The sequence below is a fragment of the Ambystoma mexicanum genome, chromosome 14 (assembly GCF_040938575.1).
Source record: "Ambystoma mexicanum isolate Mex_15411 chromosome 14, UKY_AmexF1_1, whole genome shotgun sequence".
Classification (NCBI taxonomy): domain Eukaryota; kingdom Metazoa; phylum Chordata; class Amphibia; order Caudata; family Ambystomatidae; genus Ambystoma; species Ambystoma mexicanum.
Window position 1 is genome coordinate 596,025,833 of NC_090940.1, and position 27,683 is coordinate 596,053,515.

General features: G+C 46.7%; 1 protein-coding gene across 1 annotated transcript in view; it reads right to left on the reverse strand.

Moving 5' to 3' along the window:
* EML5 (EMAP like 5) overlaps positions 1–27,683 on the reverse strand; it is a 772,681-nt gene that overhangs the window by 24,090 nt on the left and 720,908 nt on the right. Inside the window, exons 36-41 of the mRNA XM_069637955.1 lie at positions 24,786–24,900; positions 21,807–21,995; positions 19,061–19,233; positions 15,737–15,899; positions 14,528–14,631; positions 4,240–4,393 (exon numbers count right to left, since the gene is read on the reverse strand). Of these exons, the coding sequence (XP_069494056.1) occupies positions 4,240–4,393; positions 14,528–14,631; positions 15,737–15,899; positions 19,061–19,233; positions 21,807–21,995; positions 24,786–24,900 (898 nt within the window). The remainder of the gene's footprint in view (positions 1–4,239; positions 4,394–14,527; positions 14,632–15,736; positions 15,900–19,060; positions 19,234–21,806; positions 21,996–24,785; positions 24,901–27,683) is intronic.

Genomic DNA, 27,683 nt, shown 5'->3' on the forward strand with positions numbered 1-27,683 from the left:
TCTACGACGACGCCCTGCCCCCCCTTCTTCTTCCCCACGGAGGGTTTCACGGGGGTCCTATCGATGGGCACAAAGGAAGACTCCCTCCGCGGAGGCAGGGAGATTCTGGGCCCTGAGGTCGCCACCACTGGTGTAGCCACCACAGGCTGAGCCAGGGCCGCCGCGACCGTTTCGATAGAGGGCTTGGTCGGATGGATCAAGGCCTTCACCACCTTAGGTGCGCTCACCGCCTTATCCTTGAGGGAGGGGGCACTGCCACGCTCCTCCTCTGCCTTAGAGCTCGACCGGGGCCTCTCCAGGAGCTTTGCCGGGTGCTCGGCCTTCCTCTTACCCGACCCAGAGCGTTGGCTCGTAGTTGATGGTGCCGGGGAGGGTGCGCCCTGCCTGGCGCCCGTAGAGCCCGACCGTTCGGCGCTCCCGGTGCCAGCGGACTCGCGGTGCTTGGCCTTATGTTGGGCCCCCGTCGCCGGGGCGCCCTCAAAGGTCTTAGAAGACCGCTCGGATTTCTTCTTCTTCTCGCCAGACGGGCTCTTACCCTCCAGCCAGTTGGCGAGACGTTGATGGCGGTCCTTCATGGTCCGTTCCGACATGTTGCCGCAAAACGCACAGTCCTTCTCCACGTGCGTCTTGTCCTCATGAAGGCAGTAAAGGCAGAAAGAGTGTTCGTCCTCCTTGAAGACGTTCTGCAGCTGGCATCCAGGGCAGACCCTGAACAGCTTTCCGGGCGTCGAGCTTCCCTTCTCCTGGGCCATCTCCGAGACCGGGCCTGAGAAGCTTCTGGAGTCCTCCGAAGCGTAGCTCGACGAAATCTTCACCCTTGAGGGGCACAGATGAATCCGACACGGGTCCCCGTTGATCGGATGTAGGATCGGTGGAGCTTGAGGCTCTTTTGACCGAAAGAATCGAAGTTTTTTGTGAAAAAGCGCGAAAAATAGCACTAACGCTCGAGAGCAATAGCACGAGGATCCCAACGCATGAACGTGCGGTAAAAATCTGAAGATGGCTGCCAGAGGCGGTGCTTAGGTAGAGGGCAGTCATTGGCTGTGGTCAGTATGACGCAGAGACCAGTGATTGGTTATTACTACGAAAGACAGATCAGAAACGAAACTGATACTGGTTTTTTCTTTACCGAGGATTCCCAGCCTGACGACGGGGAATATTCATGAGCATGTGAATCCATGCCAGACCCCATGCTGGAGAAGCACTGTTCCAATTTTTTCATCACTGTATTGCTGCCCTGATTCAAACTCCACTTGGTGTAAACCCCTTCCTAAGGTCTGCCAAGAGCTGCGATGGTCAGATCATGGGTGTTTTTGGCATAAACTTTATGCCTGCTAGGAAAAAAGCATCTTTATCACATGTCCCTTTCCTTGGTTGATCATGAAGAGGGAACTTTAGCAGAACATGTTGTAGGTTTTCTGGCTCGAGGAATTCTTCCAGAAATTAGAGCCCACATCTTTTTCTCAGTTCATTTGAATCCATTAATTTAATCCTTGAAATTGGAAAGGCTCTCTCGTCTTTAAGGTTTCTTAGATGAGTTCAATAGGCTTGAGCGTTCATGCTTTGTGCAAATATGTCTTTCCAAGGAATGCTTTTTACTTCTTCCATTATCATTTCCCATTCCTGCCTGCATATTCCTTCCTAGTTTTGGTCCAGTAGTTTTTTTGGTAATCCTCTTCGATTGGGGATATTTATTTGGCCAGAACATTTGCCGTGGTAATGGTAGGTTTTCTACTTCTCTTGCGAGAAACGCTTTCCTATCATTATTTCCAAGCAGGATTACCAATTCCTTCCAGGTTTGGTCAACAAGATGATTTGTTTCTGACCTGGATCTTTTGGCAGCATATAACATTTCCATCTTCCTTGCCCGAATGGCCAAAAGAATGGTCACGCTTGGGATGCAAGTCTACAAATGGAGAGGCCATAAATATCTGGAAGATTTTCTTCCAGAGTTTCTTTGGCTGAACCTGCCCCCCGACTCCCTGCATTGTACTGGCGTGAGGCCATTTAGATTTCTACACCGTAAATTGTATTTCTATTTCATTTTATCCATAAAGCAATATACGCCAAATTTCAATCACCTCACCCTTGGCCCTTGATATTTCGGGGAGATAGTCGATCCGACCAGCCCCAAATTGAGTGGTAAATCTCACTGCTTCTTCTCACTGCATTGCCTCTAGCTTCCACGCAGGCATGGTGTGGTTTCCACAACGTTGTGTGGTCAAATATTAGGCTTAGGTAGGGAAAGGTTTTCACTTTATCAAGTGATTCACACGCCATCAAACATTTGGTTGCACTTGAAGGGTGCTTTAAAATTGTCCCACGGCCGCAATTTTTTATTTGGATTTATTGATCTTCCTCTCCATTAGCAAGACAAATGTTTCAGAAAGGCAACCAGTGTGCGTGCCGACAGGATTGAATCATCAGCATTAAGCAGTAGAGGGGATGTTCCAAGAGCCAATTTTTAGCACATCATGGATGGCTTGTTTGAGGTGATGGAGAGATCATGATTACTGAATAAAACTAGTGCTTAAAGGCACCTTTGTTTTACCCCAGACACAATTTCTCATTTTCTCGTGGGCTGCCCCATACCTTACTCGTGCTGATGTTCGCCTATACAACTCTTGGATCAGGCAAAGGAGGGGACTATTGATGTAGGTTACTTCGAGCTTGTTCCAAAAGATTTTGATATCGATCAGGTCAAAGGTCTGGGAATAATCCAAAAAGGTCGAGTAAATAGGGTCCTTGCCTTTTCCTACATATTTCTCTAGTAAGTAATGAAGCATAAAGGCCTGATCGATGGATGAGCGCCCCGCCATAAAGACTTCTTTGTGGTTGCTAAATATGTTCCCATCCCCAATTTGTTCCTGGGGATTTCTAAGAATGATCTTGGTGCAAATGTTGGACTCTGCATCTATCCGGCTGATTGGGTAGTATGATAATTCTAGGGCTAGTAGCGTTGCCTTTTTTTGTTGATGGGGATGATAGTCTTCGCCTAAGGGACAGGGAAACGGGCTCCTAGTGTTACACGCTGGAATAGAATAGAGAGCCACCACAACACTAAGTGATTAAAGATTTCCTTTGGAACTAACTAGACGTGGCCCTTTTTCATTGTTCATGGCTGTACATGCCCATTTAACTAGTGACTCTGAAAACCACAGCTCTATGATCGTGATGTCTTCTAGTGGCACCATGCCCATTGCCTTTTCTCCCATTGGGTGGATTTCTTTATCAAATAAGATTTCAAAATGGAATACCTGAGCATCTTCCATTAGTTCACACTAGGACTGAGTCTGCAACCAGTGCTTCTCCAGATGTTTTGGACTACAGCTTCCATGATCCCTTACCATTGACTATGCTGGCCTGCCTTGCAAGGAGTTGTAGTGCAAACCTTCTGGATTTCCAAAGGTTGCAGTGCTCCATAGGACACAGAACCACGTGTTTCAGTACCACAGGAGACCAGTCGCCAAAATGTCTTAGAGTACCTCTGCAGCGTTGCCGTCGCAGTGCTTTCTATTTTAGGTAAATGCCTCCTATTACTTATTCTTGGCCAGCATGTTATATTCGTGCCTTATTTTTGTTATTGTCCAGGCAGATTCTTCATCGTAACATGCAGGTTCCGTCAGATGTGGATGTGTTCGATTGATGCTGATTGAGGTTCCTTAACGCCTTGATGTAAGCTTAGAAATATTATACCTCAAATATTCATGTGTAGAGAATTTGGCGCAAATGGGGCCTGCTATGGATGCGTGACTGATACCTCGGAAGCAACTTGCAACAAGTCCTTCACTGCAGAGTGCAAGCCCAAGATTGATTCGAACTCTTGATAGTTCATGCAGTGCTATGGAAAGCGCTGTAATTGAAAATACTAATGATCTCGCAGCAGAAAGGTTAGTTCTACACAAGGGACTAACTAATTCATCAGACTCTCACATGTGCACACCAAAAAGTATATGGTCCTCATCTTTAGTATTGTGTGAACAGTGAAAACATGTAGTATTTTAAATACCGTCTTTAAAAAAAAAAAACACTCATAATTACATGTTGGGATCCCACTGGTATATTGAAAGCATGGGGTAATAGTATGTTCTACATTGGGTAAATATGGGTTATTTATCCCCATACATCACGTTCTATGTTCTGCATGCAGAGAAGTTTGTGAAAGCACTGGGGTTGAAATGGCACTTAAAGCTTTATGAAGTTTACATTCACACTAAGTACAAAAGGGAAGGATCTTACAAACTTTTCCGGACAGGGAAAGTCGAATAACTTGACCATGCCAAAGTCATCGCCTGTGACAAGGCTGATCCCTGAGTGAGAGACCGAGGCGCAGGTCACGTCTGCTTTCTCGCTGTGCCGGGACCAGATTCCCACGACTTCATCGCCAAGAACACTGCAAGGGAAGCATGAAAGATTCTCATTGTCAAACATTGATCCGTAGGATATAACATTCAATTAGCAAAATCTAGTAGATGTGAACGAGATCATTGGAATCATACAACAACATCAGAATGTTTTCATTGTTTACACATGCACGCCTCAACTGGATTAAATGTGTACAAATTAGGGTTGCCCTCTTTGAGAAAATATATCTAAGGCACAAAATGACATCCTATATATCAAAAAATCTAGAAACAAATGTGAAAATTGTTGAATGTGAATGAATGACTGCGTTAGACCGAATTATTGAGGATTAAACACATATAGTTCAATAATTACACCAGTATTACCACATTTTACCGGCATACACCATTAAAGCGGCACACGTTAACCAGAAGAATAGGTGGTTCTATCTGTGTAGGACCAATGAGTAAGCATCGCGGTCAAGGTACTCCCAGGAAGGGGTATTTGGGAGGATTTCCTGTATTCATCTTTTTTGTGTCCGATTGGCTTTAGAGACCAAAGCGATGATCAGGCAATCACATGTGCAGTGGCACACCGACCGATCTCTGTGTGGTGCCTATGTTATGGGGGATGCCATTCGCTGTTTTTACACCGATGTGCACAGTCAATCAGAGTGCATGGGGGAGAGATAAGGCTGCAGGGAATCATTAACTGTAATTGGGTCTAAGACTTTAGTTGGACCTTCAATGTCATTGGTAGTGCTATATATATATATATATAGACTTTCTTTATGTTTGCATATTTTTCCAATACCCTTGTGTCAACATGAATTAGTTTTCTGGTTATTTGTAAGGATTTTGTTTAATAAACATAGTTACTATTTAAAATTAATGGTGAATGATAACATCTTCTAGCCCAAGTTTTTAAAGAGCTTTTTTCCCTAAGCTTTCAATGTGAGTTCCAGACAAGCATTATTGACTTAAAGGCACAGATTTTAAACGCCAAGACCGATAATCCACCATTTAACACAGTATGGTAAAGATCTGAATTCACCTCAATTTTAACCATTACGTAATCCCCCAACCCCACCTCCTGAACCCTAACAAACAAAACAAACCAGTGGTGTCATAACAGAGTTCGTCCATCTGACAATCAATCTTTCCTGCAGGTGCTCTCCCCATTGGTGGTACAGCTGTGACCCCCGATTATAGAACTGAGAAGTTTCAGAGCAGAGTGGGCTTGAAATAGTTCTGTTCTCTGTCCGAGACATATTCATGAAATGGGAGCAATACTGCAAGGAATTTTTAATATTTGCCATTGACCAGAACGCACACCTTCTCAAATCACCATGATTCCCCAAACTCTAACCCACCACATAGCCACTATTGGACCCTGTTCTATTTTCCAACCATGGGCTATCGTGATCCTTGCCGCTGTGAGCATGTAATAAGGGAAGTGCAAGCCAGACTATCATCGTATAGCCCCTCAGCCTCCGCACCCAGTATCAACACTGTCGGGCTGTGGGGTAGTTGTAGTCCCAAGATATCCTTAATACGGCTCAGAATTTCTTTCCAGAAAACGTTTGACTTTGGGCAGGACCACCACATGTGACCCAGGTCCCCCAACTGGCCCTAATTCCGCCAGCAAAGGAGAGACATTTTGGGATTAATGGAGTGCAGTCGGTGCAGGGTCATATACCACCAGAAGCATATTTCATATACAGACTCTTTGATGGCAGTACATTTGGAGCTCTTGAGCACTCAATTCCATAGCTGGCCACATTCCTCCTTAGTTATGGTAACCCCCAAGTCTTGCTCCCATTTGGCCACGTATGGCAGGGTGTCCCCGGGCTCTGCCCCATCTAACAAGCAATATAGTCTTGCGACTTCTTTTTGAGGGGACCCCTGTCTCATCATGAGTTCTAAGCCTATGGGCACTCTATTGGCCGCCTCTCTGACCACCCTGTTTGAGGTCCAGTGTCTGATCTGGACGTAATGAAACCGTTCCTATTTGGTAAAGTGGAATTTCGTTTTACAGTCTTCAAATGGCAGTGGGGCCCACGGCTCTATAGAAATCCAGTAAAGTTAATGTTTATTTGCCCAGCCAAATTCGCCCAGAAACTAGGGGATCTGCCTGGACCAAAGTCAGCATTATAACCCATTGGTGTGTACCGGCCTAACCCCGTTTTCAGTTTCTTTTCCCGTAATGCCTTATCCCAGTAGTTGAGTGAGCACTTTGTGGTTTCGAATAGTGGGCCTCCTGCTCCCCCCCCTGTGCCGATTGTCTGAGGACCCATACCACAGTGGGATGTCAGTGGCACTTTGCTCCAATTTACTCCAACCCTTTTGGTGTTCCGCCAAAGACCAATGCAACATCAGGGCCAACTGTGCAGCCAAGAAGTAGCTGGCTATCTCGGGAACTCCCAAACTCTGTAGCCCTGGTGGTCGGAAGAGGACCCTCCTGGACACTCTAGGTTTCTTGCCCCCCCAGATAAAGGACCTCCATCTGCAGATTTTTGATCACTTAAATTGGAATCCAGATCGGAAGAGAGCTCACCATGTATAAGAATGTAGGTAATAAGGTCATCTTGACAGCCATAATACGAGCAAACCAGGAGATTTCTTGCATATCCCACCTCTTAAGGTTGTCTAACCGTGTTTTCCAAAGTCCCGGGATATTAGCCGCAAATAGACCCTTGTAAGTTAGGGTCAGTTTTACACCCAGATATTCTATTTCATCCTGTTCCCAGATCGGGGAGAATCTCCAACTCCAACTAGTTACCAACTTGGGATTTCCCGTAATATTAAGTGCTTTCGACTTTGAGTATTTGATGCAGAATCCCACACCACTGCAAATTCTTCCAAGAGCGGCATCACCTTTGGGAGCGAACATGCTGTGTCGCGGAGGAACAACAGTATATCATCTGTATATAATGCAATCTTGTGCGTGTCCCCATGTATTTCGTGCTGCTCTATCTGCCTGCACCAATGGTTCCATGGCCATGGCAAAAATCGGTGGTAACAGCGGCCAGCCCTGTTGAGTGCCCCTTCTCACTGGGGTGGAGCTCAAGAGGTGCCCATTAATCTGCAATTTCACAGAGGGAACCTGAAAGTTGGTCAGTACCCCAAACCGTTTAGAGTTAGCCTCAGGAAGCCCCAGTCCAGTCCAGCAAAGCTGGGCCCTGAACAAAGGCCCATGGCTAAGGCCCCTGTTTTTCCCCTCTGGAGCAGGAGCGAGCATGTAGTGCATTTTTACATTCGGGTACCAGCATTTCCTGGATTGATTTCGAGTGGAAACAAATCCACTGTTAAGATTGCCGCTGCAGTTCCCTACCAGGCTGTCATGATCCAGACCAGAGAGTATCACATTGCTGTGTCCAGAAAGCCAATTAGATGTCGGCTACAACTAATAGCAAGGCTCGGATAAGCCGGGAGGCAAAGCCGGGCCCTGAACAAAGGCCTGTGGCTAAGGCCCCTGTCTTTCTCTGCCTGCCTCTGGCTGCTTGTAACATCGCGGTCCACAAGACTTACTGCGCACCGATGGTCTCCATAAGCCGACCTTTCTCGCTGCATTATCATTCAGGTAAGATGCGCAAATGCTCCTCTATGAAGCCATGTAGCCCCATGGTCCAGCTCCCTGTTGGTATTGCAGCATGTAATATCCCCTTAACCTACGCCTCGTCACTCACTATCCCTGGCAACCGATCGGTAGTCTCCTACACTGAGCTGAGCTCACCTGTCTGCCCACTGCCTCCACCAAGCAATCTTTTGCCTGACCTGCCACGGAGCACTACACCGATGTACCCGAGTCTCAAAGCCCGCTCCTGGTCTTGTCTCCTGGATTCCCTGTGACAGTGTCCCCCTAGGTTGCTAAACACACACCTACCGAGCTCTTCTGCTCGCAATACCGGCCCTCAATCCCCCAAGGTTACTATCCAACAGTACCCTAAGGCCACCGCCGCCCACCCCACTGAGCCTTATGATGCCAGCAATAAGTCACACCATGCCTCTCCACCCCTCACCGATTTGCACCGTAAGCCAAAGGACCTTTTTTTTTTTCCTTCAAATTTGTTTTATTGGCATCAGCACTTTTACAACTCAGCGCAGGGAACCTGCAAGCATCAACATGTTATTAGACACCAAGAGAGTTTTGTCTTTTCTCCAATCCCCCGTCCAACTTCGAACCGCCCCCCCTCCCACCCTTCCTAAACCCAACTGTTTTCTAGCCATTCCAGGGTAGTCTCTTCTTTCCTTTAATTTAGCCCCTGTGGGATCTTGCATCCTAGTCCTTCAGTTACACCTCGAGGTTCAGTGGCCTGGGTGGTGGCACCCTCGATTTGACTGGTGTTGCCTCCATTCCAGTTCGTCTCTGTCAGGCTCTCATTTCCCGGTGTTATCTTGCCACTAGCTGGGCCGGCTCCTTATTCCTGACTCAGTTTGTTCTCCAAAGGACCACCATGCCTGCAAGATTGTATTACCAGCCCCCAGGCCTGGCACCAATGTAAACTATCCTGCAAATGCCTGTATGAATGTATTTCTGGCCCCGCACGGTGTCCAGTCAAAGGGTCGAATGAAAAAGTCGAATACAATACGTTCGACTCAAAAGGATCGAAAACAAAATGATCGAATGGCTTTTTTAAATGTATTTTTTTTGGGGTCTTGGTATAGGTAAAAATTGTGGTTTGTGGCCAAAAAACAGGGGTTTGGGTGGGGGACCCCCCCCCCAAAAAAATACCCACCAAAAAAATAAAAAACAAAAATGCATTTGATTTTTTGGTTTTCGGTCCTTTTGATTCGAAACAATTGCATTTTGAATTTTTTCATTCGACCCTTTCACCTACAACCCCCCGAACCACTGCATTTGACCTGCCTGCTACCCATAACAATGTATTCCTAGCATCTGGGTCCGGCACCAATGTACATGATCCTTCTAATGCTTGCATGATTTTCAGGCCCCCTGGCCCCGCGCCACTGCATTTGCCGTGCCTGCTGCCCTTAAGAATGTATTACTAGCCCCCATCCCTGACACAAATCTGACCTGCACTGAAAACGAATCCCATCACGTTAGTCAGCCCATCCCAGCTGGCACCGCCGTCCGCACCTTAACAACTCAGTGAATCACGCCACATAGCCACCCCCGATCATCCCTCCACCTTCACCCTTCCTACCCGCCCTAGAATGGATCAGCACACCAATGCTCCTGAGATGCCTACTAGCTGCCCCTAAACACCAGTCATTTTCCCTTGAGCCCTCTGCCTACAAGCCTACACGAAAACCGCTCTCAAGACAACACAAAGACAGCCCTGCCCATCACACGCCACTCCGCCACCTTCTACGACCCCAAACTTCTTACCAAAAACTCTAAACTGGCCCCTCTCCTACAGCCAGCACCGCCACAGCATAACCTCAAATTTGCGCACACCAAACCTCCCTCTCCACCCTCGACTACTGTCCTATCCCATGCTCACATGACACCCTGCCTGGACGCATCACATCTACATAGACTTTGCTCCAGACTGACTGGCTTCTCCAACCCCCCTAAAGCATATGCACATGACGCCTTGCTTGCGTACATCATGAAGCCTCATAGAAACCCGCCTCCATAGTTGTAATAAGGACTCGTGTGTACCACCACCCTAATGATAAATGTAAAAAACAAGGTATCACCCTCCCCAACTCCCATTAAACTTGGGACTCATTCCAGTATCGCACCCGTTCCCCTCCACCCCCCTTTCCCCCTACTCGGATTGCCTCCCTCATAAGAGAAACCCCCGAAATAACTGACATCATAGAGCGATGCCAGCCATGTTCTGTCCAATTGATGAACTAGCCTCCCAGACCCCATTCTGGTGTGTCTGACCCACCACGGCAGCCGCATCAGGCCTCTCTTTTGCTGGTCAAGGCCTCTCTTGTTGCTGGTCAGGTGGGAGCCGCGTTTGGGCCACCCCATCGCCTCCCTTTTGGGTGCGGGCATTAAATCATCCATCTGTCCCTCTTGGGAAGTGGTGTAGTTTTTGTGTTGCCGACCTGGGCAGCCTCTGGTTCATTGGGACACGGTTCTCCATCCCCCTCCATCAGTTACGTGGCTTCCTCCTCCTTGGAAATAGTGTATAGTTGGCCTTGCCACTCGAAGCGCAGACCGCATGGGAATGGCCATGGGTAACGTATATCCTTGGACTCGAGCCAGCCAGTGACCATCCGCAATCGCTTCAGTTTAAGCAGCGTCACCTGAGCCTGGAAGAGTGTCAGTGGGGTATCACAGAACCACGCCAGCTCACGCTTTTGCGCCGCTCTCATAATTTCCCCCTTCCCCCTTCCCCTGAAACAGTTGAACTTTAATCAAGACATCAGGTGCCAGGTACTTTCTCAAATGATAAGGAGTACACGCGGTGGGTCCGGTTCAGGACGATCTCCTGCTCCGCTGGAGAATACAGAAGATGTTGGAACAACGCTGTCACATATTCCTGTAGATCCGCATCCAACACTGATTTGGGGATCCCACAAATGCATTTATTATTCTGCCAGGATCTATTTTCAGTGTCTTCCTGCTTGTTAAGGACCAGATCCATCTGCTACTCCAAGGTGCCCACTCGCCCGTGTCAATTAATCATGGCCGTGCCCCGACTCACACAACAGAGTGTCCACTACATCCACCCTTCACTCCACAACAAGGACGTTTTTATTGAGATCCACAATGTTTTTAGTGAGGTCATCCGGGCTGCCCTGAATATCTTTCTTGAGCTCCATCAGCATTGCCATTAGGTCATATTTCTTTGCTGTTTCGATCTCTGGCTGAAGAAGGGGAGGCAAATGTACCTGGGCTGCCGTCAGTTGTTGCAGGCGCTTCTGCGCATCAGCCCCCTACATGAGCACCTTTTTGTCCTCTGACATGGGGCCCTTCTACTTCGCCATGGCAAATCGCAGGGATCATAATATGCCAGATACAAGAGAATGTCCCTTTGACCTGTCAGTTAGACCACTGTTCTGCCAACCATGCAGGGGTTGTGCGTGCACCTGCAGTTGTCACTCCAACCAGCCAGTCACTCCCACTTGCCTCTGCATGGCACTGTTTACTTGCTTGTGTGCAGGGGCCCCCTAGGTCCTCTGCTTGGTCAGACCTGCTTTTGGCCACTAATTTGCCCATATACGGGGCATCCTTGCCTCCTTTCCTCCTACCTCGCTCGACGCCTCCCAGCCTCAGATCACCACAGTCACTACAGGCTGGAAAGGGGCCAGACAAAGCTGAAAAAGACGCTGGGCCTCTGTTACCTCCATGCAGAGCAATGTTCATTTGCCACCTGGGGTCCTCACTTGACTCTGGAGCAATACCTTGCCATGCATTCGCCCCCAATGATCTGCTCCAGTTTGCCTAAATGGGATCAGTGGGTTCTCAGCTGGGAGGGCATCTCTTATGCCTTGGCGTGCTCATAATCCCCCAGCACGGTTCCCCACCACCCACCTGTCGCTCTCATCCTGCTCCTCCAGACTGTGTTTTGTCTACCATCAGCTCCTGCACATATAACACTTGCTCCCTGATTCAAACTCAGTCTATGTCTGTGACCCTGCAGGCGCGGGTGACGTCACTTCCAATTTAGAGAGCATCCCACAGATGTTCTGCTTGTGCATAACACAGACTAATATAGCCGCCATCTTGGCACTGTGCAGGCTGGTGCAATGTGGTAGGGAAGTGCTCAGCTACCTCTGTCAGGTTCCTGAGGTGTCCCCTGACACAGGAGTCCCTAGTGTCTCTCAGTGCCAAAGGTTCAGTATGCAGGATCAGGACCCATAGTAGGCGAGCCAGCTGGATCCCATTGTTAGATGTCTGCCTCAGCAGGCAGCCTGTCTCCCTCTGGCTGAACGGGAGACAGCCTGCTGCAACTGCGGAACCTGTGCCGCGTGGCCAGCTGGCTCCTGCCATCAGGGCAGGGGCCGCTAGTGCTCCGCTCTACCAATGGCTTGATGGATGGCATACGCGCACTGATGCCTGGCACTGCGGCTGTTAGATCTTTAGGTGCAGCGCACAGCCGCCATAATGGATCTGATGCGGCTACGCTTTCTGGCAGTGAATTTGTGCCTCGCGTGGGTAACCCCCCCTGACTTTCAGGGGATTAAGGCAACGGGTTCCAGCACCACTCATAAGGGGATAGAAGCCCATGCAAGAGGCTGGACTGCAGGAGCTCACCACAGAGACATCCGTGGCTTGCCACCCCTGCCCTTTATGAGTTTTATAAATATACATCTTGATCATATACTCCTGGCCGAAGGGCCTGCTGGGTTTATGATCAAGCTCTGGGTGCATGCTAGTGGCCCTGGGCTCTGCAGTTAGCCTCCTGCAGCCAGTTTCTCTGAATACTGCACCCTGGACATGGCTTTCTGCCAAGTATTATGTTGCATTTAGACTCATACTAAGGCACACATGCATTGTGCGAGGACACTTTGTGTGGGACATGGCTTGCATTCATACCTGCAACGGAAAATGTGATGGCTGGAAGGTTATGAATTAATCATAACTACTGGTTTTGCTTTGGCCAACCTTACACACCAATGTTTAAGCCCGTCTCTGCCAAAACAGAAGGACTCCTGCCCTATGCAAATCAGTACTGGAACTGCCACCAATGGGAGCAGACCAGCCTGAACTGCTAGACCACATTCTCTGTACAGAAACACAGGCACCCCAGACGTGTTTCAGCCTTGTTGGGCTTCAATGTGGTGAAGCTTGGTTTTCTATGATGCAGCGAGCATGGAATCAAGCACTGGGCATACCAACTGTCAACAAAAATGCGATTGGTGGAAGGTTTTGGAATTAATACTAACCACTGGCATTGCTCTGGGTAACCTTCTAAACCACTGTTTTGGATCCAGTCTGTGCCATTGTCCAGACCATGGCACAGTGACGATACTAAATATGTGCAGTGTTGTGATCTGTAGCCTTTGTGTCTGTGGTATGGCCCGCAGCCTTGCGTAGGCAATACTTTACCGAACTGGGATGCCATTTGCATGCAATGGGCCTCATTACAAGTCTGGCGGTAACCGCCGCACTGTAACACCGTTTCCGTCGCCTGATATCCCGGTGCCACAGGGACATTACAAGTCCTGGCGGCTGGGATATCAGGCGCCGAAAAATGTTAGTCCCCATTCATGTGGAGTGCCCTAGGACTCCACCGAAATGGGGACTCGGAGGCACCGGCACCGTTAGCAGCGGTGCTTCCGTGACAACTGTGCCAACCGGGCCATTGCACGCGATGGCTCAGACCTGCTGTGCGCAACGGCGTCGGCAGGCACAGTTGTAGACTGCTGGTCCGGAAAGGGTGCTGGTAGTTGCTACCGGCACCCTTATTTCCAGACTGGCAGACTTGTAATGAGGCCCAATGGGATTTTTCTACCTGTTGAGGATTCCATCCACCAAAACCTGCAATTTTCTTGTGCGACCTCAACCCACTTTTGCATCTGGGCATCAATGTGATGCAACTTGGTTTTGCAAACTGCCCCCGGAAAGTAGAGAGCTGGGTGGCTAGTGTAACTAAGTGAACTGTAGGTCATTGTTAAAAGAATCTGGTAGTGATGACTTCAGGCCCCCAGGATTCCCTTCTGTCACGAGGGAAAAGCCAGAGTGGATACCAGAGACTAAGCTACAGATCCAACAGCAGGAAGACTATGGGAAACTTTTAACCAGACCAATCAAACAGCTTGCAGCACCAAACGAGAAAGAAATCCAAAATGGCCGCTAATGCTCCCCGCTTTACCGTACATTTGCTTCTCCACTGCCCCAGCCTCGCGCCATGATGCATGTAGATGACGGTACCCATTCCCATAGAGAAATGGCACATACCTTTCAGAACAAGGACAGCCTTTTGCTGTTGTTGATCTAAACATTGATTTTGAGAGTCACGGGTGGGTCCCAAGAGATTGTGAAGGAGGTACTGGGGTACCAAACTACACCAGGGAGAGGTCTGAAGGGGCTCTGTTTATTAGGGGGAATTGCATGCCCCACCCCCTTCAACCTAGTGGTTTCATTACTCCCGGCGCACAAGCAGAAATTACATCTTTTTCACATTAATTCACCATTGCCAATTATTTTTCTTTTGTTTTTCCGCTAGAGGCCTAAGTAAATAAAGGAATCTCCAGGTTTTATTTTTTACCTATTCTAAAATCAAATCAAAGACAGACTACACAAATGTCCTTACCTAGTCCAAGACGCCCAGGTTATCCTGTCAATAACAGCCTGGTCCAGCAGCTGTTTTCCAGAAGGCACTTCATAGACTTGTCGTTTGTAGGAGCCAGTTGAGACCTTTAATATGACAGTAAATATACAGGTGAGGAGTTGAGGTAACACGGAAATACTCCAAAATGATTGCATGTGTTTTCATCCTGTATGTTTTACACACTTCGTAAAGTCATCAACCCTTAAAGTCAATTTTCTATGGGTTCATTAGCATACAAAAAGTCAAATCCTTGTCAAACATCTGAGCAGATGCAAGTAAGTGAACATCGGGATCAGTACTATAGACACACCTAGTGTACAGCACTGTTCTGGAATCAGAGCAAGATTAAATCTGTTTCTTATCCTGTTCCTTAACCGTTTAAACCAGGCGGGTCTACAAACGTTGGCTCTCTGGAGGGCTCGGACTACAACTCCCAGTAGTCCTGGGCACCATAGTCAATGGTGAGGAATCAGGCGAGTGGTAGTCCAAATATTTTAGAGCGTGGGTGTTGCAGATCCCAGCTTTAAACCTACCCCATTCTGTTGTATTTGATCTTCTACAGTTCTTGGTGAGCAGTACATAGGTTGAAAAGCAATCCAATATGATTGTGACTTTAAACATTGGGTAGGTCCATTACATGAGTGCAGAATCACTTACAGGCACAAGAATCAACCAATGAAATCATGCCATATTGGAGTGAAAACACCCAAGCCCTACACACTATATTTCCACATGTGGAACTGCCTTGGTACCATAATGTACTCGGATTTACCGAGGCCAGGTCGAGAGCTCAGTCTAGAGGGTGGTCTAATCCACCTTTACTAAGAACCGATCATACGGCCTTCTGCTTCTAATAGGTGTGACTTGGAGGTCCCGCCCAATGTAGGGTCCAATCTGGAATGCGCATGCCACAGCAATGCGTATAAGCGCTACCAGGTCAAGCAATATTTTTTTCATTGTCCCTACATGTAAAAGGGTTAGCAAGCAACGGCATCTTGGGCTTTAATGTATTAAACCATCAAGTGCTGAGGGAATGTATATTTGTCCTTATTAAAATAGGAAATCATTGAAGTTCTGCACTTGACGGGTAAATGGATTGTGCAGTTAGGAGAGGAATCAGACACCTCACCCAGATTCAAGTACAGCTGTTCATAGGTTATTCTGTGCAAACCTTCCACAATGTGCGGATACCTGCAGATGGGAGCTGTCAGCAGAGAAGTCAATCTGGAGGACAAAGCTTGGTATTTCTTTGCAGTAACTGATTCGGTTAAGAGAGGGACCCAGCGTCAAATCGTAGAAATCCACTGCGTTCTCACTGGACCCCACTGCAAGGTACTGGGAGCTTGGGCTGAACCTGTCAAGAAAGAAATGAATGGCAAAATCCAATTACTCACAGGGTGCCAAGCAACATATTCATACAATGCAGGATTCCTGAGACTGTGCAAATGCATTGGGCGCCATCAACACAGTTCTGTGCAAAATTGGCTCATACAAATTGAATAACTAGAGAAAACTGTGCTCAAAGGTGAGGTCCAACCCAAACATACGTTATCGCTTTTCTCGGCTCGGAATCCAGTTTCTACCTTTACCCTCCTCCACTCTTCCAATAACCTCCATCTAATTTCCCCCACTTTGACTTTCGCTTGACTTTTTGGTGGTCCCTGTGGACCTCTTAAAATACTTGCTATAGATTTGTGGCTGTTCCACTATTGCTGAGGCTAGATGTCCTTTGATGATAAAGTGGAGCATTGCTGGAGTGGACGAACGTGTCTATTATATGAAAGACTATGTCTAAGAACGAACAATCTTCTCCATGACCAATCCACTGAGGGCACTTCCTCTTGCGTGGTGCTCCTCTAGTGGAGCATTGCTGGAGTGGACGAACGTGTCTATTATATGAAAGACCATGTCTAAGAACGAACAATCTTCTCCATGACCAATCCACTGAGGGCACTTCCTCTTGTGTGGTAATCACCAGAGAACCTGCCTAGGCAACATGAGTGAGACAGAGAGAGAGAGTGGCTCTACCCACACAATGCCTCACCAGGGGAGATGTTCCTTCGTCGTGGCATGCAAGCAATGATACAACATCAACTATAACTTGGATCCTCCAAATGCCCTGGATGTTTGCCAAAGAGGAAAAATTTCATCCTCAAAAAAAAAAAAGTAAATAGTACCCCTTTACATGTCAAGTTTCTATTAAGATGAAGCCACAGAAAGTGTTAGGAAGGACTTGCGGTGGAAAGGGGTTACCAGATATATCTTCGTTTGATGGTAGCCTTTGATTCTGTTTTCCAATATAATCCATGGAAAACTCATATGCCTCTTTTGGGCAGTCTGACTATTTTTTTTGGCTTGTCATTGGTCGGGGGAAAACCTTGCACCGTATCATAAATCATTGATTTTTCACTGCTCTCAATATACAAAGATTATTTCCCAATAGAGAGAGTCAAGCCTTTCTTTGCTTTACCACTGGGTCACAGTTGGCAGTGGGGCTGCGGGGGCCACACTGCAGAGCTACTCGATGGCCCCGAGCCTGTGCTAGCTTTTATGTAGTTTCAATCTATCTTTTATTCGTTTAACAAGAAAGAAAGAAAAAGATTATGAAAGTAAGAAATAGAAAGTGGAATGGAAGGAAATGGAGGACAAGAATCGGTGATCTTATTACGAGTTTGGCAAAACAATGAGTGTTTAGTAATACCAGCTGTTTCATTACTATGGCAAACCATGAGTTTCACAACTGAAACTCTTCCAAACGACCTGCTCTTGTGTGCAGGAAATATCTTCCACACAAATGAGTTACTCCATGCGATAATATTGCATGTCTTCAATAGCGTCCTAGAGTACTCCGTAATGGGCAAGGACTGAAGGGCCCGCATGACTCTATATCGTTCGGACCCTTCCCATTATTGCATATTTGCCGCGTGCCTTAAAAATAAACCGGTTTCGCAGAATTACTGTTGACAATACCACCAAACTCGCAACGCGACCCAACGATTCAAAGAATGAAAGAGGAAAAAAGATTTAAGAAAGAAAAGGCTGGCCCCATTTTAGTGCCAGGGGCAATGGCTTATTGCAATATATAATGTTCCCACTCATTAGAAAGGTTGTTTACCCCCCCAGTGGGTCCATCCGGTGTGAGATTGGTGCAATGTCTGAGTATCCATTAACAAAATGACCTAGTTTGGACAATGATAAACTAATCCAAATCCCTTACTTTAAAAAAAAAAACATGTGCAACAGAAAAGTACATGTGGTAAGAAATTAGCACTGCCTAAGATGTTATAGAGGCAAATATTTAATGGGATCTGGAATGGTCCCAACCGATAGGAAAAGCATGTGTTGAATACCATAGCGGCCCGTGCAGTTTTCATGATCCTCTTCGTTCCGCTTTAAATAACACGGCTTGTTACCTGTGCAGTGGAAGTGCTCTAGGCCAGTATGTGCTCAATAAAACGTACCTGTGCAATTTACCTGCTCCTTTCACTATGTGTTAAATAGGACTGTTAGACCTGTTGCGTCAACGTCCCATGTATTAGGCTGGGTGACGGGACTAGGGAGAGCCTGTGGGCTAAGAGCCACCGCCCACTGCACGAAGCAGGCCCCCCCTGAAGCAATGCACAGGGGATGGCCCAGCTTCCCCATTCCATCACCAACTGTAGCGCCGCAAGCCCCTCTGAAGCCCGGCGACTCCGTTGGTCCTCAGAGTATGGGAGAACCGAGAATCCAATAGCACAAGAGAAGAGTTCCCCAAAAGGTAACCTCTTCAAAGCTCACGAGTTAGAATTTAAAGAGAAAGCTTATCGTCCAATGTCAACAGAGGATTACAGGACCTAAGACCCAGCAGGATAACTATGTGGTACAGGTGCCTGGACTTCTCCTCATGACAATGGTGCTTAGGGCATTAATGGAAGCGACTACTCCGAAGATGCCCCAACCCACTTGTGACCGCCCTAGAGGCAGGGGGTACTTGGCACAGGACTCCTCCTGCTGCGGCTCCTATGTGCCCCATTAGCTGCAGACATCTAGGATTCAATGAATACTTCAGTCAATCTGAGATATGGAGAGAGATGATTGCATACTTCTAGCTCAGCTTGGCCATTAAATCTAGCAGAACAATAAGGGGACTCATTCAGCCCGCTACTCACCTGTTGCCTCTGATGCGGACATATGTGTTGACCGTGTGTACCACTCACCCATCTGTACAATCTCCACTTGAATAACTGCGTTAGCACTTATTCACCCGGCTCTTGGGCTTTTGTGGTCCAGAGCCAGAGGGTGAATGAATGACTTGCACATCCATCCCTTTAGGATTATACTCTGAAGATGCCCCAGTGGCTGCCCCAGGCCCATTTACATAAAAACCCAATGGCCCGCTCTCATATCACCTGCGATCTTCTCGCAAATATGATGGCTAGCCTACAGTTACTTATGCAATAGATTTAGTTGGTCACTACGATCAATACAAGAGCGCACACCGCATGATTACATGATTTCACTCTGGTTCGCACTCACCGGATATCGTGGATGGCTGCCCTCCGGTCCCGTTTCTTCCCCCAGATTTTCAGGGAGGTCACCATCAGGATAATGAATTCCCCGTTCTTCATGCCGATGGCCACCATGTCTCCCTCGGGGCTGTAGCACACGGTGCGGGCTGCGTGACCCAAATTCACTTTGTTCACCATCTTCTGTGAAGCAACATGAGGAACAAATCCAAGCAAGTCAACCAACCGGAAGCCGAGTCCTTTGCAATGTCTATTGGGCGCCATACGGCGACAGACCAATAGCCGTACGTAAGTGATGGTTACTGTTCTCGCCTTGCTGAAGGCACCGCACCCATCTATTGCCAGGAGCGGCTTCAGAGATCAAGGGAAAACAAAGAGAGAGGACTTGCTACAGTGCCTCCACCAGCCTCTCGTGTCCCTGAAGGGACTTCCAATTGAAAAACATCTTCTTTTATATTTCACTTCATTTATTCTTCATGCTATTATACCGCTTTATTTGGTAAAGTGATTTTTCGGAAGCACTTTATAAATTCAATAAATACAATATGTTATGTTATGTCAATAAATATAATATAAAATTGGGCCCAGCGATATATTATATTGAAATAAACAGAGCAATCCCTGGGTGAAAAAGTTCTGAACACTACTTTTTAATTTGTATTTTATTTGTACTTGTGTACGGAAACGTAGATAGTACAAGCCATTTGGGGTTAACAGAGGTTGGTGAAAGGGGACGTCACAGATTAGAGTAGCTTGGCTATCCTATATTAACAGGGGTACTATATATACCTAGGAGTAGCGTCCTAAGTGACTCCTAGGGCCTCATTACAGTTTTGCTGGTTTCCCGATGGTAATTCCGTCGGGATATCGGCAAAACTGCCCTACCGTTACCGGCCACCTGATATCCTAGTATTACCAGGATACTCCAGGTGACTGCCACAGCAGGAAATCCCTATTCCATTGAGTCTAATAGAACTGCAGGGAGGTAACCGAGGAATTATTTTGCTGGTGGGGGCCTGATTTACTGCCAGCTCAGGGCTGGAGGTACATCTGTGCCCCCACCAGTAAACCTGTGTTTTGCTGGTGCGGTAAAAGTGTCAGTGCCAGAATGACCAGCGCTTTTACTGCACTAGCAAAACTGTAATGAAGCCACTAGTGCTGGCAGCAATATGTCAGTAATAATGTGCCACAATGCTTTGCTTAGGGAAAGCAGCGCATTGGTCTGCAAGTTTGCCTTGCAGCCCATAGTGCGTAGAGTACGTTGTACTACGTAGAGTTCAGTGGCAAGCATCTATGCCACCAAGAACATATTTGAAGCAATGTACTGTTATTTGGAGTAGGTGATAACACACTCATAATATAGAGAACTTATAACAAACACTAATTATTAAATTCATTATTGTTGTGTGGATAATTGTGGCCAACTGGAATCGGAACCAATGGCAAACGCACAATCACAGAATGAGATATCATTGGCGGAACATACATATGAAACAAAATCTTTCAAGATCCAAATTGAATTTGTGGAAACTTTCGTCTGTGCAGATCTATGATCATGTCTCCTTTCTCTTCGCTATGTGGGGTTCCCTCATTGGCTCCTGTTTATTTTCTGCTCTAGACCGCTGTTTCTTCTACATCCTTAACAGCACTGCATACGCTAAAAATAGGGACAATGGGGGTCATTATGACCCTGGAGACAGCCGTACCGTAGTCATGAATTTTCTGGCGCCCGTGAATGGGCAATTACCGGGGCATTACAGCCCCGGTGGACCCGTTAATTGCCCATTCCAGGGTCATTCATGAATGGTGCCGGTGCATCCGTCGAGTTCTGCGCCCGGGTGCCGTTCCGCCCGCCAGGTCAGACCTTGTGGGCTGAAAGGCACCCGCTTGCTGAATTCGTAGTTTGCCGGTACGGAAACAACGGTACTGGCAAGCTTACCGGTACCGTTGTTTCCGGACGGACAAATTTATAATAAGGGCTTAACCTGGCCTTTTGTAAATTGGGACTGGCGGGTGCTAGTCTAATGCTCTCTCTCTTGGACGACTCCTCTTCCAATGTTTGAGTGACCACGGCGACGGCCTGCCCAGGCAGTGCTTTTATCCTGTGACATTAATTGCACTGATCACTGCACTTTAAGTGACATTGGTGTTACTGCACACTTGCCTAAAAGAGGCGGGCCTTTATTATAAGTCTAAAGACACTGGAAACTGATTATATTCAGAAAGTGCCTGTTAAATGTATCGAGCATATACCATCTAGTATCACAGTAAGGTGGGGTTTGATTTGCGAGTGAGGAGTAAGATCTGAAATCTTCACCTAAAAGCACCCTGTGAAGGTTGGTCCATATAGAATAGATTGTCGTTTTATTGTGTGGTATATGTGGAAGTTTTGTCTTGACCGATCGATCACATCATCTGGCCTATTCTGACTGCTAGTTGCACTCGGCGTAGCCACATTATGTGCCAAGATGGAACAATTCGGATTTGTTTCCATTTCAACAAATGCAGGCTCCGTCTGCTGCTTTCATCCCAAGGTTTTTAAAAACTGCATTTATCTCTTCTTGAATACTCCCAGCAGGCTCAAGGACTTGACCGTCATTGTGAAGCAGAATTCACCAAGCGTTGGATTGTTCACCCTCTAATAGGGAATGTGATTTGGGTTTATATTATTGAGAGACATCACTGTGTACGCAATGCCACTAGGACATCCCCAAATCGGTACATTAAATAGAATCAGGTGCTTGCACCCTGCTTACCTTGTCAGCGATGTCCCAGAGCCGGACAGTCCCATCCTCGGCAGCTGACAGGAAGAAATCCCTAGATGGGTGCGTGGCCAGGCCCCAGACTGGTCCATCCATATGCCCATTAATGAGGATGTTACAAGCGGCATTCTTTTCCCCAACCTCAATTATTTCAGCATTCCGTGTTCCAACGAGAATCTTTCCCTGCGAAAGTAAAAGTATTATTTATGCCAACGTAATCCTACTAAGGGTATACCATCACTTTCAGATTAGGACCATAACCAAGACTTTAAAATACACATGGGCTTTATTTGGGGAGCAAGATGGGTGATTTTCACATTGCATTCACCCCTGCAGACGTTTTGGGTGATTTTTGATGTGCGTGCACATACACAGAGAGGTCAGCAATGGGAGCCACCATTAAAACAAGGATTAGCGAAGCCAGCGGTTTTGGCTTTTGTGTAGGCATGGAATAGGCATTTGCCAGGCATTGCCATAATGGTACTACCTGGTCCTAAGGTGGCAACAGCTGGTAAATAGTGCGAGTACCTGGGCAAACGATGTGTGTGCCTAACAAATGCATATCTAACACCTCTTCATCTGTCAAAATTGTTGGCTTTGCCAATGCTTGTTTTAACAGGGCTTCATTGCGAGGAACAGATGCGAGGAGATGGGTATTGCGTATACATCAAGTGGCTGTATCCACACCTGGTGAAGATATTTTGTATCACAAGAGAAGCTGCAATTAAGCCATTACGAACGCTATTTAAAAAGGACACTTGCAAGCCCTACGCAGCGCAGAGTTTGATGTTGCCATGTGATAGAGCTAGCTCAAAGAGATTCCGGGAGGTTTTGTTTTGGGTGGTGTAAGGGAGGCATGGTATCACAAGTATGATACTGACACAAAAGGTACAATTTGTAAAACCTTTATTGAAGTTTTCAATGGGATTGGAGAAACTCCTACTTTGCCCTATAACAAGGATGGGAGTAGTCTCGACCATCAAATAATAGATAAAACAGTCCTAGTTGAGTCTGCCAATCAAAATGGCCTATACTAAAAAAAACAAATGCCTGCCCTACTTCTTGTACAAACATGTGAAAAGGGGAATATGTATGCAAAGGAAGGTCACAGTTCAAATATAAAGAATACATGTGACTGAGTCAGCTCTCCTCCCCACATTGGACAGCACAGGGTGATGCGGTCCCTGTAGGCAAGATGACACACTTTGGCTATTAACACGAAGACAGTTCAAGACGTGGATCGAGACCTGCCTGGCCTTGCACGTTAAAGTCTTACTTTCCAATTTGCAAAACACAGTTCATCAAAAAGATTCACGTTGTTCCCCCTCTGTTGGGCTCAGGCCTCTTAAAGCCAAAGTTCACATCAGTCTCTCTGTCGGCTCAAACCTTTCACAGCCAAAGTTCACATTGGCCTCCCTCAGTCAGGCTCAGACCTTTCACAGCAAAACACAACACTTAGAGGGGTTCCCTTCCCCAATCTTAATTCACCTCCTTTAGGGGGTCCCTTCCTCTAATTTATTACACCTTCGGTCTTCCTCAGTCAGGCTCAAACAGTTTCCTGATGTCGAAGACTTTCGAATGTGCATGGCTTTTTCTACAAACCTCTGCAGGACCACTTCGACTTTCAAGATTTGAACTCACACTCCTATGTTATTTGCCCCAGTGCTTCCTGGTCTGGTAGTTCACTGTATTATGCTAGTTAATTTCAATCACCTCGCTTTTACAGTTCATTCACTTTATCGTTACAAACCTTTCACATTTCACTGAGACGTTTGAGTGGGCTATTTCTTTCTGCCGGACCACTCCATTACTCAGTATCGCTGACTTTACAGCTATCATTGCTTGAAGGTGCATTTGCAGGTCTTCCTTTCTTTGTGTCTCATCCATAAGCGTGCAGCCTTCAATTGTGTGATATGTTTCCACTTCAATCTTTCTTTAGCACACAGCAGTCTCTCACGTTGCTTGCCAATGCACCGGCTGTGTGCGTTTCTTTCTTGTCTTTACTGTCTTCCAGTTTACGAGTCAAGGTTAGTACCACAGGCTTGGCCTCGCCTCTCCAACTCTGCCGTTCGCCCGGGAGGGTCGCTGGTGTCCTTGAAACACAATGCAGCCTTCTTGTTTGGGATTCTGTCTTTGACTGCCTTTTGGAGGCAACAACCTCCTGCAGGGAAATCCTGGGGCTCTCACCCGTGGCTCTCGTCCCTTGGTTTGTTGCTCTGCTCCAGTAGGTTTGCCTTCATCCTGGAAGTTCTGCTCGTACTTGTGTTCCACCTTACTCAGAGTGTGTCTCTATGTTCCGCCTTTTATCTGTATGAAGAGAGCTAATTTGTATAAGATGTATGCTTGCCTGACCCAATTAGTGGGACATGTCCAATGCGATGTGTAAGAGTTAGCATTATTACTCTGTCGACCCTCTTCCTCGGCCCAGTGTTTGTGTGGAAAGGGGGGGGAGTTGGGACACCAGAGAATCCTATGTAATAGGAGGGATCATGGGTATGCGAAAGGGAGGAATACTGCGTCCCACCACCGGCTGCCTCACCCCCACCCCCCGAAGACCCCTCACCCAGGTGATCTTCCTGCACTGGCCCACCCCCCAGGGTCTGGAGCCAAAGGCGATGGCCGTACCCTGCCCACCTGAGCGAGAGATCCTCGGGGACTAACAGATGAGACACCCTTTGGTTTCTCACAGAGAAGAGAGGCCGGTAATAGTTGGGAATGGCCAGTGATTAGCATGCTGTGGGGGATCAATGGGTGAGTAAAAAACCAAACAACACCCACAAGTTGTGTGTCCTCCCTCAAATCGCATCCCTCTCCAATCTGTACTCCAATGCAGTGGAGCTAAAAATGCAAGCATTTCAGCTAAACCAAATACCCTTAATACATTACTTTGTGGCTCTGAACTGTATGGCCACTAGGTGGCACTGTAGCATATGTGGCTTAGTAGCTGAACCAACATATTTTATTCTTAATTACCTTTCCTCTGCACACAGAGCGCACACAGTCAGTTATCTGGCCAGTCTCTAGGCGGAAGGCTCTACACCTCTTCAGCTCTTGGTCCCACAGCTTCACGGCACCTCCTTCCTTGGACCTGACCAAGCAGAAAACATAATTACCAAGTAGAGCACATATCATGGAACTGTAACATTAAATAGGCTCTGCCACCAAATGAATCTGGCCACATTCACGCATTGCAATTCGTGGTTTGTCACAACAAACCATTTGAGTGGTACGTTGGGGGGCATTTTTTGGGAACATTTGTGGGAAATAATGGATTTCAAAGTACATTGGACCAGTAGAATTGCTTAAAACTACCAGCTGCACATTACACTAAGAGATCAATGCGGGCTACAATAGCTAAGAAAACTCTAGCGTCAATGGCCTGTAGAATGGCCATTTGGGCGCTACCCTATTGTTGTATGGGGCAGTACGAGACTGGCCACACTCATCAGCCGTTAATGCAAATTCACGCTATCACTAGGAACTTGACAGAATAAGTGTCTTTATGCAGCAACACATTATTTCTAGTGCATGACTCAATGACACCCGCTATGCATGCATCCTTAATAACAGTATTTCTTAGATGGGGCCCGGTTTGTTTTTTAGTGTTTGTCCAGGTAAAAGGTAGCATTATCAGCAACATGGAACATCATAGCTTCAGGTAACTGTTCTATAAACAATATGCTCTGGTCTCCTTGCGCCAATCAGGCCACTGTTGTATAATTTACTTTTAATTTGACATTTATTTAGCTACTTATTTCAATCTTGGCTTTATTTGTGCATACGATCAACACCTATGCATGCATATCCTACTAAACACATATTGCTCCTAAAAAGCATGGGAAATATGGAACAATCGCCATAGCATCCAAACAGCATATACCTTTACAACATAGTCTTAAATGGCTGTATGTTGTGCTTTGGTGGATTTCATTGGTAGTGCATTTCACATCCAAACCCCATGCACACTAAATGCTTCCAGCCATCTAGACATTCATTGATGCAAGAAGTTTGCATGGAGTGAGTAACGATTTAAGGACCAACTAGGCCCACATTGCTGTCCCAAACTTTACAGATGTCTACGGCTTCGGCCTGATGTGCTGTGAATGAGTAGCCAGAACAATGATTTGAATTCCCTCGCCTTGGGCACAGACAGCCATCTTATGTAGTTCTTTAATTGGAGGGGGTCTGACCGCATTGACATAATTTCAATATGAACCCGGTTGCTCATGTCTATACCTGCTATAAGTTTCCCAGCAATTTTGTTGGGACAGCTGGAAACATGGCATTTCAGTTCCATACCCTTGAGTACAATTGTGACCAAGCAGGGTTAAAATTCTTTATAACGAATGCCTAAATAACAAAAACATTTTCAGTGAAAGATAAATAATGAAAAGTTTCAAATTTTTTCTCTATTTTTAATTGTGGGGTACCCCCCCCCCAAGCCCCGTTTCCCCAGCTGTTTTACCACTCCCCAACCCCCCACCCTTTTTAATCCCTTACCACACTCCATATATACTTTTTACCTAAAAAGCATCACATTTTTTGTTTATTTATTTTTCAATGAAAATGTAATTTGTTATTTATTTTTTCATTATTAACACTGTATGCCACCAAGCAGAAGCCAAGTGGTAAAATGGTGCAGATACAAGTGTGCCAGTGCAGATATGACCCCCCCCTCCTTCACCTGCATCTGAAAACAAAGCCGTATCAACAACTTCCTGCACATTTTTCACTTATCTGAGGGTATTGGTAGAAGGGGGGAACCTTGCTGAGGATGCATCACAGCCTCTAAATTTTCAGCCACAACCCAAAAAATCTGTTTGTTTCTATTTAAACACATCAGTTAAGCTAAGTCATGCTGTGCTTGCTCTGGCTCTCATTTCTATGGAAGATGCTCAGTCAGGGTGTATTGCCCTGGCGGGGATTGTTTTCATGCTACTTTACATTACTTTACGTTGCACTGACTGTCATTGCTCGTCCGATAAGTGGACTTCACCAAGACGGTAACCGCAGTTGTGGCTGAGAAACGTGCAGACCATCCATGTAGTCCAAAGGAGCTCCTGCCTGCATATCCCACAACCCTTTAAGTATTTCTGTCATAGCCTTCCTATCTTACACAACCTGGGTGCTTGTGTGTATGTGGTAGGGATTCCTGAGCGCATGTTCCTGCCAAGTGTCAACTCCCTGCATGATCTCAAGAATATTCCCCCCTGCCAAAAAAATCTACATCAATCCCAATTGTTCTCTGGTATTTTTTTCTTGTATTGACATTTTGTATTTATTGCACCTACATGTGGTATCTGGGTGCAAACATGCGCAAATATCAAGGCTGTGTGCAGTGCTGTAGAGAGAAGTCTTTGTTACTTACCTGTAGCTGTATTTCTCCAGCATTGGTATCTTTCATAACTCACATGCTTGAATATTCCCTGTCGTGAGACCGGGAATCCACAGTCATTTAAAATTCTCCATTCAAATAAAACTTTTCCATGGGAAAAAATGATATACAGATAGCCCCATAGGGCTTGTGTAGCCATTCACTTGTGTAGTCCCTCCACCTCCTTTTGGTCCATTTAGACCTCTGGATGTAGAATTTCAGTGTCCTTGAAATGCCCAAGTAATGTAGTGTCCGTTCAGCTGCAGTTGCATGGTTGCTGAAAAATGTGGGAAACACTATCCGCTCAGACAATGTCACTTCTGACACCACTTCACGGGTGAACTTTGGGTGTGGTTGAAGAAGGACCCGATCCTTTTGGAAGATAGTGAACGGCGGCTCGATGGATAGTGCTTGCAGTTCCCCAATGTGCCTGGCTGAGGTGATCGCCACCAGAAAAACTGCTTTCCATGATGGAAACTGTAGGTCGCACTTATAAA